At 53.0% G+C, this 12252-nt stretch overlaps 5 protein-coding genes across 5 annotated transcripts; 3 read left to right on the forward strand and 2 right to left on the reverse strand.

The window, feature by feature from the left end:
* Positions 1 to 260: 260 nt before the first annotated feature.
* ALTATR162_LOCUS575 (uncharacterized protein) lies at positions 261 to 2169 on the forward strand (the record flags this gene model as incomplete). Its single annotated transcript, XM_043308169.1, has 4 exons — positions 261 to 725; positions 775 to 1624; positions 1684 to 2027; positions 2077 to 2169. The coding sequence occupies 4 exons, from the start codon at positions 261 to 263 to the stop codon at positions 2167 to 2169; spliced, it is 1752 nt and encodes a 583-aa protein (XP_043164104.1).
* A 1481-nt stretch (positions 2170 to 3650) lies between these two features.
* On the reverse strand, positions 3651 to 5312 carry ALTATR162_LOCUS576 (uncharacterized protein; the record flags this gene model as incomplete). The annotated part of the gene is made up of 1 exon (XM_043308170.1): positions 3651 to 5312. One exon carries the CDS (start codon positions 5310 to 5312, stop codon positions 3651 to 3653), a length of 1662 nt encoding a protein of 553 aa, XP_043164105.1.
* A 525-nt stretch (positions 5313 to 5837) lies between these two features.
* Positions 5838 to 7412, reverse strand: ALTATR162_LOCUS577 (uncharacterized protein; the record flags this gene model as incomplete). Its single annotated transcript, XM_043308171.1, has 2 exons — positions 5838 to 7194; positions 7243 to 7412. 2 exons carry the CDS (start codon positions 7410 to 7412, stop codon positions 5838 to 5840), a joined length of 1527 nt encoding a protein of 508 aa, XP_043164106.1.
* A 2906-nt stretch (positions 7413 to 10318) lies between these two features.
* Positions 10319 to 10598, forward strand: ALTATR162_LOCUS578 (uncharacterized protein; the record flags this gene model as incomplete). Its single annotated transcript, XM_043308172.1, has 2 exons — positions 10319 to 10501; positions 10563 to 10598. 2 exons carry the CDS (start codon positions 10319 to 10321, stop codon positions 10596 to 10598), a joined length of 219 nt encoding a protein of 72 aa, XP_043164107.1.
* Positions 10599 to 10628: 30 nt separating this feature from the next.
* ALTATR162_LOCUS579 (uncharacterized protein) lies at positions 10629 to 11780 on the forward strand (the record flags this gene model as incomplete). The annotated part of the gene is made up of 5 exons (XM_043308173.1): positions 10629 to 10691; positions 10746 to 10758; positions 10788 to 10904; positions 10955 to 11301; positions 11358 to 11780. 5 exons carry the CDS (start codon positions 10629 to 10631, stop codon positions 11778 to 11780), a joined length of 963 nt encoding a protein of 320 aa, XP_043164108.1.
* Between the last annotated feature and the right edge of the window lie 472 nt (positions 11781 to 12252).

Below are 12252 nucleotides of genomic sequence, written 5' to 3' on the forward strand. Positions count from 1 at the left end.
GACCAAACAAAGACTACTCTTTCCTTGGTCGATGAAAGCAGATCGACGTCTGCAACGCGCTTCTCTTTCGCTCAATTACTCTGCCGTCACCTTGTACCTTGGTCTCCGAAGCTCCAGCACATCGACATGGCTGCTACGCGTTGCTAGAAAATCCTCGACGTGCCTGTATCGTCGCGTCGTGAGCTACACGCACACGTGCCCCTCGCACCCAGCATACCATCTATTACACCTCGAACCCAATCCCCGCCCCTCTCCCACGTATGGCAGCAGTAGCTGTCCCTCCGTCGCCCCAGGTTCCAGTAGTCATGTCGAACCGGCGCGTCCCCCTCGCCAACCTGCAAAACGCTACCAATTCCCCGTTACGCGCGACGGCCATAGGAGGAAAGCGCCAACGCTCACACGCCAGTGAGCAGCGCGATGTCCCCTATGGCCAACCGCCGCCCAAGAAACAGATCATCGAGGTGGATGATGCAGAAGCACGCCGCCATGGCCTGGTCCGCCGGAGTGGGGCCCAACCCACGGCTCTGACCCGGAAGCTCGAGGCAGCACGAGAGACCAAAGCCCCGTCCAAGCAGGCAGTGCAGCGAGCAGCCAACGACCTGGAGACGATTCGGCAGTGGCAGCGTCACTATCGCAAGCTGTTTCCCCAGTTTGCTTTCTACTTTGACAGCGTCTCAGAACCCCAGAAAGACAAGCTGATGAGCAGGGCAAAGGTCCTGGGCTCCGTACGTCTGCCCTGTCTTCTCCTCCCCCCATCGTGCTAACAGTCTCCAGCGAGAGGTCAAGTTCTTCTCCCGAGAAGTTACCCACGTCATCACGACGCGTTCCATTCCTGTCGACCTCGATGGCAGTTCATCCACCCACAAGGGCACCGTCAACCCGGCTCAACTGGAGAACAAGAAGTCCGTCTTCGATGCCGCCCTCGAAAAGTCCGACCGCGGTGACATCCTGTACAAGGCTAAGAGCTTGGGCATGAAGATATGGTCCGTTGAGAAGTTGCAGCGGATGGTCGACACCATGTTCAACAAGGAGACGGGTGAAGATGCGTCTAGTCATCCGACACGCCAGGCTGTGGGCACGCAGCATCAGAAAGGCCGTCCTGCTGACCTGCAGAGGCTGCTACAAAACGAGAAGATGGACCGCGACTACGTCATGGCCTCGCAAGATATGATTCCTCTTCGCGGCTACTACGTTTACGTGCACGACATGGACGAAGTCACCCGACCCGTCATGATCCGAGAATACCAGAAAGTCGAGAAAGAGAAGGGCAAGTGGCCGCAGTTCCGTGCCTCAGGTAATGGCAAATGTCCCTTCGTCGAAGATCCCCATTTTGGCCGCCGACAGCAGGAAGAGCAGGAAGCACGTCGAAGGCAGGCCGCCCAAGCCCCACGGACGCGTGCTGTCTCGGCCATGCAAGAGAAGAGTGCTCTGGTAGAAAACAACAACTTGGCCAGGCGTCCCAGTGCCCCTGCTGCCATCGTCAAGGAAGAACAAGAGGCGGATGCGAAGCCGTTAGATCCCCCGAAGGCCCTCCCACCCAAGCGATGCAACACGGCAGATGGCCCACCGCCTATGTTTGGCAGTGCTCAGGCTAGCATCCGAGCCATGCCCCGTTTCATTGCGGGTGAGCCAGTCGCGTCTGGTCTACACCAATCCAACATCACGTCTGCCATCCGCTCGCAGATGATATCCTCGACTGCTGCCGCGCTCGTGCTGGAAACAGCAAGGAAGTGAATCAACTGAAACGAAAGGTCCTAGAGAAGAACAGCGTACCGTCGGCGAATACGAATAGTGGCCACTCGTCCGTCACAAACGATGTGAGGGCTGCGCTCAGCTATGAGCATTCTCAACCCATGCGAGCAGCCAAGCGCAAGGCCCAGGAGAACATGGGTCACGCACACGATGACGGAGACGAAGAGAGACAAGCTCGTAAAGCAGCAGCTCTCCGTAGGCGCAAGACTGCTGAGAAGGAGTTGAAGCCTGGTTACTGCGAGAACTGCAGGGAGAAGTTCAACGACTTCGAAGAGGTACGAATTACGATTATGCATCTTTGCGAATCATACTGACCATCTACAGCACGTCGTCTCCCGCAAGCACCGTAAATTCGCAGTCACCACCGAGAACTGGGTCGAGCTTGATCAGCTACTCGCTCAACTTGATCGTCGATGAGCCTCGCGGCTCATGCAGACTACACGGCCACACATTGCATTCCTTACGGCGTAATGCACGACCTCACTAATACCCACGATATAATTTCCTTTCGCAAACCCTGTTCACTTCTCGCCCCCAGGCGCATGGCATTACTCTACGAGCGAATACCCGTTTCCCATAGCATTTTCGAGGCGCAGCTTCTACCTTTCCCCTTTTTGGCGACAAAGCTCGACTTGACTCCATTTTCCTTACACAGTATAGGCCTACGATCTTCGATCCCTGGTGGCTAACGATGCATGCCTTCCCCTTTGTATATAACTATTGCGTCGTGGCCTTCGGGTCACACTTTTGCTGGTTTATTGCGATTTGCAAACCGGCCGGCTGGTGGTGTGCTACACGTGCGTGTGTTTCTCAGTAAAACAAGGGTTGGTACTACTATGGAGGTTTGTAGAACATTACCAAACGGAAGAGGTGACTTGGCGATGAATGAGCGGATGAGCGCCTTACTGGAGGCTATGTTATATATCATTATCGTATCGGATATGTAGGGAACACTAGATATCAATGCAAAAGATGATATGGTTGATTGGGCGTCTTTGCTTATTCGACAAGTGATGTTGGTGTGGTGGGGCGTTGATTGGCTAGGTTGGCGTTTACACCTTCCTTCGTGACCATCGTTCCTACTTCGAACGAACACCAACAATCACTTTGCCCGAATCTGACCTCCTCGTTATCTTAACTCTTCTAAGTATCGCACTTGTATATTTGCTATACCCAAGCTTTGCTCTCTTCACTTCGCAACAATACACATCAACCCACACCATGTCTCAATCACCAAAAGAGAGGATACCGGAAGAGGACGACGACACAACAGAAGCGCCTCTGACAATGGCCGCCTCAGTCGTCCTAACCAACCTTCCAAAAGACGCCTCGAAAGCATTGGAAACAGCCGGTAATCTTGCTGTGCAAAAAGGTACGCCGTATTGCCATTTCATTCATACATATTACTCTGGGGTCACCAGCACCAAACATCTTCTCCTGCATCCTCCCCTTCCCATGCCCCTTCCCGCATCGTCCCACCCAAACACCCAACTCACCCCTTCACAGTAACAATCCGACTCCAACCCATAGGCTCCGCCCCCCACTTAACCCAACGCATCTTCAAGCTGTCTACCAACCAAACTTTTGCAACGATAGTACGGTTCCTTCGCAAGAGACTGGGTGTCAAGGAGCATGAGAGTGTGTTTTGCTATGTGGGCAATGTATTTAGCCCGGGTCTGGATGAAGGCGTGGGGAATCTCTGGAGTTGTTTTAAGCAAGGGGAAGAGTTAGTCGTGGGGTATGCTGTTTCTCCGGCCTTTGGGTAAGTGTGGATGAAGGGGGAGGGGAATGGAGATAAGATGCCGTGCATACTGTGGTGGTCAAAAGGAAAATGATTGTTTGAGATTTGTCTAGTGAACATGGTTAAAAATGGCAATAATACAATGATGGAAAGAGACTCAATTAAACCAAAAGCTTACGCTAAAACTAGGCGTCAAACTACGTATATAATGCCACCAGCCCACAGGAAGGTAAAGACACTCACCCGGTGCTAGTATACCCTCCACATACCGCGCATCCTTGAAACTAGGAAATTCTTCTTCAAATGCTCTTCTTCGTTCATACAGTACTTCCTTTTCATCATCTCCACAGACTCTCTCACCCTCCCAACAAGATATCCCGGGCCACACCGCCATCGCTTCATCCAAATCGACTCGACTAGTATTACTCATATCCACACCACTCTCATCCACACTCCTCGGATATAACCGCTCGGTCTCTCCCGGTGCGTAAAGCCGCACGTACTTGTATCCTACAACCTGAGCGAGGATATTATGGTACGGATCGGTGTGGAGGGGTGACACAGTACCAGCAGGCCCGAACCAAGCATTGAGTAAAGGTTCTTCGAGCTTGGCAACAGGTTTGACATGTGCGAGGTGGGGGGATGGAGCGGGCTCGCAGTAGCAGTAATCAGGTATGCTAATGTCGGCGCGCAGAGAGGGGATTTGAGCAAAGAGGTCGTGCTGGGCTAGGTAGCCGGTTGGTATTGGTGTGTTCTTATCGGAGTATGGTTGGGACGTGCCATCCGTCCCGTCCGTGTGTGATGCAGTTGGGACAATGTCTGCCTGTCCTTTGAGCATATATGTCTCCATGAAGTCGCGGAAGGTGGTGATGCGCTGACCCCAGCCTTCATCCGTATAGCTCTTCCCTACTTCCACTGGTATAAGTCGCCTACCGCCCAGCGTCTGCTCCAGCAGATACCCTGGATCACTCCATGGCCGTTCCTCAAGCGCAGGCCAATGTTGTATCGCACCTTCGATGATGACGGGCGTGTGCATAGTCATATCACTGAGTCTCTTCTGGAAAGCCTCTAGACTGAGTTCGTTCGCTCGAGGTATCGCGTGTCGAAGGGTGGGCGAGGGATCAGGAAGCACCGTTGGGAAGCTTGTCCGTATGTGCGAGGATTGGAGTGAAGACGATAACTTTCTTCTCTTGTTCGACCGTTCGGAAGTTTCGATGTCGAGGTGTGGTTCTGGAGGTGTTAGGGCAGCTCTCAGCGCTGCAAACCATAGCTCTACAAGCTCTTCTCTCTCAGGTGCGCCGGTCAGTATAAGCGTCATGTCCAGTGTTCGCACTACGTCGTCAATCGAGGCATTCTTCTCCCTGGTATCTCGTTGTTCTTCGCTTCCAGTCGTCGAAGGTTGGCCGTGCTGGTCGCCTACCAGCTTCAACACCTTCCACAGACTCGCATCCGTGTATAACCTGCGCCAACACGTCTTCACCTCCTTATACGGCACATCGTGTAGTTTCTGATACGCAAGCTTCAAGCCCAGCTCGATATCCTCAGTTAGGAGCGCCAGCGCAGCGCGTCCACATTCGCGAATCGCATCGAATTCGTGCCTATTTGTGAGTTCTTGACGAGTTAGTTGGATGATTTCTCGGAGCGTAGGCGCATCATTGCTCATATCTAATGGCACCACTTGCACGTTGCGATGGTATGTGTTGAAGACGTTGAGAGGTGCCAAGCTAGGGAGATGATGGCAGCTGCTGTTGCTAATAGTGCGAGCTATGACCGTCACGCCCTGCAGCTTCCTTGCCGCGCCGTTGAACAGCCAAGACATTGTTGAATAATATCCGAACGCTATCTGTTCCACAGGGGCTCCAAGCGTTAGATGCTGAACCATGTACTCGGTAATCGACGTTTTTTTTAGAGTTTACTTTTTTAGCGTAGAAAGGGTATTACATTCCTACAGCATGTACCACATACCCGGAGTATGGGTTCAAAAAAGCCGAGAATGCATATTAACACTTTATTCATATGTCGGCAATTTACCGCCTTGACTGACGTCAAGCGTTGGGATATATTGTTATTATACACACATGTCTTGCTGCCCGACTCTAGATCGTAATCTAATCTCCGATATCCATCTAAGATCTCTGATGGCTCCATAGGGTATTGCATCCGGAAATGTCGTAGCCCATTAATCGTAAATCCATCATCGCCGATCCATGGAGGGGATATCGCGCGGGTACTGACAAAAAAAAGAAAGCATATTGGAAAGCAGTCGGCAGGCTATGCGAATGCAAAAGAGGCCGCAAAGGCCGGGGTATCACGCAGGGGAAATGTAAAGGAGGAATGGGTGTCGTCAACCAAGAAGACCGCCAGCATCCTGTAAGGACGGCACTTTGCGGCCCTGTTGGGGAGGGTTGCGTCGAGTAGACGGAGGAGGGGGCGCGGAAGAGAGTAAGCCTCCAGGATCTTGTAGGGATGGTACATCGTAGCTTGTTTGCGTTGAGCGCGTCGATGTACGTTGTATAGGCGCGTATCGACATGGAGGACCGGCTGAAGAGCTCGAGTGTGGAGATGGGGTAGACTGGGCTTCTTCTTGCTCGCGGTCTTCTGAGAGCAAGCCGCCGAGGTCTTGCAATTGATGGGTGGACCGAACTGATGACATCTCATAGTCCTCCGACTGTTGTGAAAGTCGAGAGTTGCGTCGTGCTTGAGGCAGAAATGGGCGCGCACTTGGTGTGATTGTGTTCGAGGCTCTGGAACCTCGCCGCGGCTGGGCTGCGAAGTCGTGCGCGATGACCGAGTCAGTGGGTGAGGGAGCTACAGTTGGGTTCTCCAACAACCCACCCACGTCGAACCACGATACGCGTCTCGCACGAGGACTGGGCATCGGGTCCCGTATGTCTTCGACTGTCGTATTTGACTGATCGCTGCTCTGGAGCATGCCAGCCTCTTCATCGGGGAATTTCCAGTTGTTGTTTATAAAAGGACCAGGTTGTCTGGAAGACGACAGGAGGTCAAGATCCGCGACAGGAGCCGGTCTCGGTAGGCTCGTCGACTTCTCGAGCAACTCAGGCTTTGTACGGTATCCCAGCGACCGGGCAAGATCTTCATCACTACTACAGGTCTGATCTGTGAAGCGGCGTGTTGATCCTCTGCGTTCCATACTGTCTGTGGTGGATGGTGCTTTGAACTTGGGTTTCTTGACACCTCGATCGCGAAGGAAGGAGCCTAGAACGATGGCATTGGAAACGATGGTTGCAGCCAGAATTTCTGAAGAAGCGAATACAGTGCGGAACTGCTGTAGACCTTGTCTTTGAATGACCAGAGGCATTCGGGCTCCAGTGACAACAATCAGAACGATCGACAGGGAAAACAGGGTAATGAGTGAGATCTTCCGCTTTAATGGCATGCTTGAACGCACAATGATCGGGATCGGAAAGGCGATGAGGAAAACGTCGGTGACAATGTCGCAAATGCCCATGGTAAGTAGCTGTGCGTAGCCCTGTCGGCATTGCGGTCCTGGATCCGGGACGACTTGCCAGTAATGGGTAGTAGGATGGCACTCTGCCAGTGTGGCGATGAGAACCGCCAGAAAAGTAACGACGAGGAAGATGCGTATGCCACGCAACCCCCAATCATATCCCCTCTTCCAGAAACGTTCCGTCAAGCGCTTCAGGAACTCTGAAACGGTGAACTTGGCCATCCAGATGCTGGTGTGGGTTAGTCACACTCTAAACCAAGTCGCTGACTGCACATACAACAATGCATAGAAAATCCTCGCTGCGAGAACCATCTGAGCGCCAATCTCGCGATGACGGATGATGACAGGGTCCGTCAAGTTTGTGACGTTGACATTGTTGGTGCCCCAGATGAGGACCACGTGAGCGAAACCCATACGCGCAAAAAGTGGAATGACGCTGAGTGCCATGATTTTGTCTTCGCGGAAGAGTCGTTCATTGCGAATGTAGCGGCCAGACAGTCGAATTCCGATAATGACAGCGGAAAATACGGTGCACCACCAAGAGTACAGCAGTGTCGGGTTGTTGGCGAGGCGATTTCGGCGCAGAGGGGGAGAGCCATTGTATAAATCGCGTGGTATTATCATGCTGCTGTTGAGCAGTCCTCACAGACTCTCGCCTCCGCAGAGGGGGAGCTGTTTGGATGTCGCGTGCTCAGTGCCGATTTTGAGTGGCAGCGATAGCGGTGACGAGTTGGGGATGGCGATGGATGAGCGCTTTGACCATGTCGCTCTTTTTGGCTGATGTTGCTGGCGTACCGAGGACCTGGGCTGGCAGAGTGGGTATGCTCGCAAGCTAAGCTTGTAGCCTCGACGCGATTTTGTCGACGGTGCGAGGGGTGCGGTGAATGAAGATGAAGAGAGAGAGACAAGTCACCGGCTGGGAGAGGTGTGATAAACGCAAGCCGCAGCGCGTGTGGGTGGGTCTTATCGCAACGGCAGACCTTGGCCAGGATTTCGGAGGTACGCCACATATTCGCTGGAGCCCGCCTCGATCGCCCATGGCGTGCGGACAGCCTGCTGCCATGTCCTGCCAACCCCAGCGTCCTTGGATCCTGCTCCTGGTCCTCGCTGATAGGCGTTACCTGACGAGGCTGTGACATGCACTGGAAATGACCTCGGGTGAGGAGCATGACTCTGGCAATCGCCGCTCGAGTCCAACGGTGAGCATCTTGACGGGAGGACCTGTTGGTGGCCGTCGGAGTCATCCCTGTGGCAACGTGCATAATTCCAATGGTGCTACGCTTCCGCTATGGCGCTTGTGGCCTTTCTCTATCTCCAGACAACGGCGATTGGGGCCTGTTGGCGAGGAGGCGGGAGGTCAAACACCCCTCAGACCTCTCCGCAGCGGCGCTGACCGCTCGGAGGCTCCTTGAAGCATTGGCAACTCACACCCAAGGCCAAGAGAAATCAGCTTCGGCACGCCAACGGAGATATTCATCAACTGTCCATGACACACTGATAGCTGCTGGACTAGGAGTTGAAAGAGACCCGAATCCCGGGGTTGAGGCCGTCGATATGGCGTTCAACCTAATCAGTTGATGCACAAGTGTGCGCATCATCGCACAATTCTCGTGAGTCTCACCCGACTATGCTGTATGAGATGCGCCATTTCGCAGAGCAGCAACCGAAGAGGGACGACCCCCACCTTTGAACTGTCGCGTGGTAGTGTGCCCTGTGCGCATGTGCCTGCCTCGTGAGACCCTGCACCCCCGCCTTCCTCTTCGCACCTGCCTGCGAAGGGATTCCTTCCGATGACAACAATGGACATTATGCACCACTACATAGACAGGAGATATAACATTAGAACGCGCAAACACCAGAATAATATGTCGAGCAGATAGCCCTTGCTGAGGGGTGACGTTGCAGCTTCGTGGACGGCCATATCAGTCATCGTCGCTGCCGCGGAGGGACAGCGGAGTGACCACCATCAATAATTTCCCCTCCACATTCCTTCGTCCATTTAACACACACCCGAGGATTTTGCTTCGCCCTGTGGCACAACGTATTGGGGTCTGTACACAGTAAACATGTTTAATTATCCATGTATAGGATTGGAATGTCCAAAACGCAGATTTCATGGCTACGAGCTTCATCGTACTACAAACGATGGGTTTACCCACCAAAAGCGCTGTCTGCCGGATCATTCATGCGCTACTCACGAAGACACAAAGCACCCCTACATTCGAAGGCTTGTGCCAGTAGTCAACTACTATGAGTTGCTTAGGGTCATACATGGCCGAATCATTCACGTGCAGATTGCGAAAGACCTTATCCATAGCTTCCATCGTGGACATGTGCGCAAGGCTTAGGCTTGCGTGATTGGTCCTACTAGTTCCAGATGTTCCGACGCACGATCAATCGAACCATTTCGGCGCGGTCCACGGAGTCAACAAAATAATACGAACCACAAGGGGGATTTGCAATGTTCAATAGCTAAAAGCCACGCTAACGTATCGACTCGTTGCCAAACCTAGAGGAGCGAGACGACAGAGAGGCAAGGCGTAGCGCCTACATCATCGTTCAGCGCGATACGAGCTTGTCCACTACCAGTGTGGGTAAGTGGGGATACATTTTCCCTTATGACGCTCAAGTGCATACTGGATGATAAAATTGTCGACAACGTCACCCGCAGGCTGCAATGCCAATGTCCGGTATGCCCAGATGCTACAGGAGCAAACCACATCTCGGTCCATGCTAGAGACAATCTGATATTGGATGAAAGGGAGATCGACGCAGGGGAATCTGTCCGGGACCCGACATGGGCAAGAGTAGATCAGGAGGTCAACACCATGCACAAGGCAAAGACAAGTATCTCATACGCGTACATTGGGGGAGTTTGCATCGTGAGACTGTGTGAGACTGTGTGTGATATTGGACCAGCGTTGCGTCATGGAGGGGAATCAAGACCACCTGGCCGTCTTTCACATGTCAAACCGGCCGAGCTTGGGCCTGCCAACTGAACAATCATTTGCATCCCGCGGAAAGAACGAGTCAAGACGCAACAAAGCAGTTTCAGGCATTTGCGGGAATGATGCACAGGTATCCTAATGACATCGTTTGCCGTGAAACCTGTATGTGCAGGAGTGCGTTGTGAGTGGCAGTGGAAAACAAATCATGGCCAGACCAGGGTGGAGCCATGACGTTTTGGTGAATATGCCCAACAAAGTGCGCACACGACATGCCCGAACAAAACCATACCAGCACCTTCTACCTCTCGCACTCCCGCATACCCCAGCAATTTGTCACTATACTCGCATACTTGTTCCCCTCAATCCACCCGTGATCCTACCCCTCGCACCATAAAGTCGGAAGACATGTCCGAGGCTCCACGAGTTGAGCTTAATAACACGCAAACCGATTTCGACCTCCAGACGCCCAACGGCACTCCGGACCTCATAAACCAAATGGACGGCTCCCCCTCGCAGACCAACGGCAGCGCCAACCAGGACCTGCAAAACAGCGCAATCAAGGCAAAGAACGGAATTCTGGAGAGTAAGGTGAGTGGGACAAGACGCCTTCGACCCTTACCGAGACGCAAGCTAACGCCATATATCGCAGTCTTATCTGCCGCCCGCACAACACCTGATTTCCTGAACTCACACCCACAAAGCAGCTTCACACGCCATGAACGCCGCAAACAACCACCCCAGCGTGCAGAACGCCAAGCAGACCGTTATGAACGGTAAGGTATGTGCACATGTTGATGCCTACATGCTCTGGACGACAGCTAACAGCGTGCAGATATCTGAGTCATGTGCACACGACCATTGCTAAACTCCACAGGGCCCGTTGCGCAGAATGTCAAGGCAGAGGGCGCGAAGACGCGCGACGAGTTTGCTGACTTAGCCAACTCCAAGACGATTCCCGAGCACAAGGCGGCAACTGGCCAGAACCTTACTCGTAGGCTATACTGAGTTGCCCATATGGACCAAGGAGCTAACAGGCATCAGACTACCACAGCATGTTCTACCGCTTGTTGAGCTGGAAGAACCCCCGCGCTACCGGTATCGCCTTCGGTGCAACCGTTGTCTTCATCTTCGCGGCACGATACCTGAACCTGATCCGCTACATCTTCAAGACTTCCTACATGGTGCTCGGTGCTACGGCGGCGGCCGAGGTGGTTGGACAGGTGGCTATCGGACGTGGTCTTACTTCGCAGTTCAGGCCACGCCAGTACTACACGATTCCCAAGGCTTCGCTTGAACGCATGACCGACGACGTCGAGCAGCTCATCAACTTCTTCGTTATCGAGTCTCAGCGTATCATGTTCGCTGAGAACGTCTACGTCACTGTTGCTGTAAGCAGTTCCCTCATGTTGGTCTTGATTCCATAAACTGACTGTCACTCACTTAGGCTTTCTTCGCTTCCCTCATCTCCTACTTCCTCATCAAGTTCGTCCCGCTCTGGGGCTTGGCCTTGATCTCGACATTCATCACCTTCCTCGGTCCCCTCGTATACATCCAGAACAAGGAGGTCATCGATGCTCAGCTAGAGAAGGGCTACAACATTGCCAACCAGCAGGCTCAGCAGGTCAAGGGCCTTGCTAACCAGCATGCCGGAAACGCCATGAAGACTGTGCAAGGCTACACCCAGCAGGCCACGGCCAAGGCCCAGGAGACCGTCAACCAGTACCGCGGGCGTTCCACATCTCCTGAAGTCAAGAAGGAGGCTTTCCCCTCTGCTCCCACTCACGCACCCGTTGCTGAGGCTGAGTCTTCCTCGGACGAGTCCGAGACCGAGGGCACCAAGATCGCAGCAGCCCATCCTGCCCTATAAGCTGATGTTCTCACACCAGCTCATGGCAACCTCGAATACGTTACTATCCATCTCTGACACGCACACATCTTCACGATGCCTCACGTATGATGACTTACGCTCGGTTTCTGTGCAAAGTCCACGAAGCCTGAAATTGGAAACAAGCCAGCGTTGTGTATCACTTCCTTTAAAAAGCCTTTTCTTGGTCTCTAGTCTAGCGCCTTCCTGTATTCTCCTCTACATTCACCTTTTCTGAAGTAATCCTGTCTGACATGGGTGAGGTTCCGGTACGATAATCATGGTAATATGGGAGTTGTCTGTCTCGTCATATGAATGGCGGGAGGTGTAATGAAATATTGTCTTGTTATGGTTGTTTGCTTGAAGGCGTGATATGATGGGCGTGAACAAGTGCTCGTCATGCGTGGATGCTGAAGAGATCAGGCGTCCAAGACTGGCTCCAATGGTCAAACAGGGTGCCTGAGAGTATTGGACA

The sequence above is a fragment of the Alternaria atra genome (assembly GCF_907166805.1).
Source record: "Alternaria atra isolate CS162 genome assembly, contig: 21, whole genome shotgun sequence".
In the NCBI taxonomy this organism is placed as follows: Eukaryota; Fungi; Ascomycota; class Dothideomycetes; order Pleosporales; family Pleosporaceae; genus Alternaria; species Alternaria atra.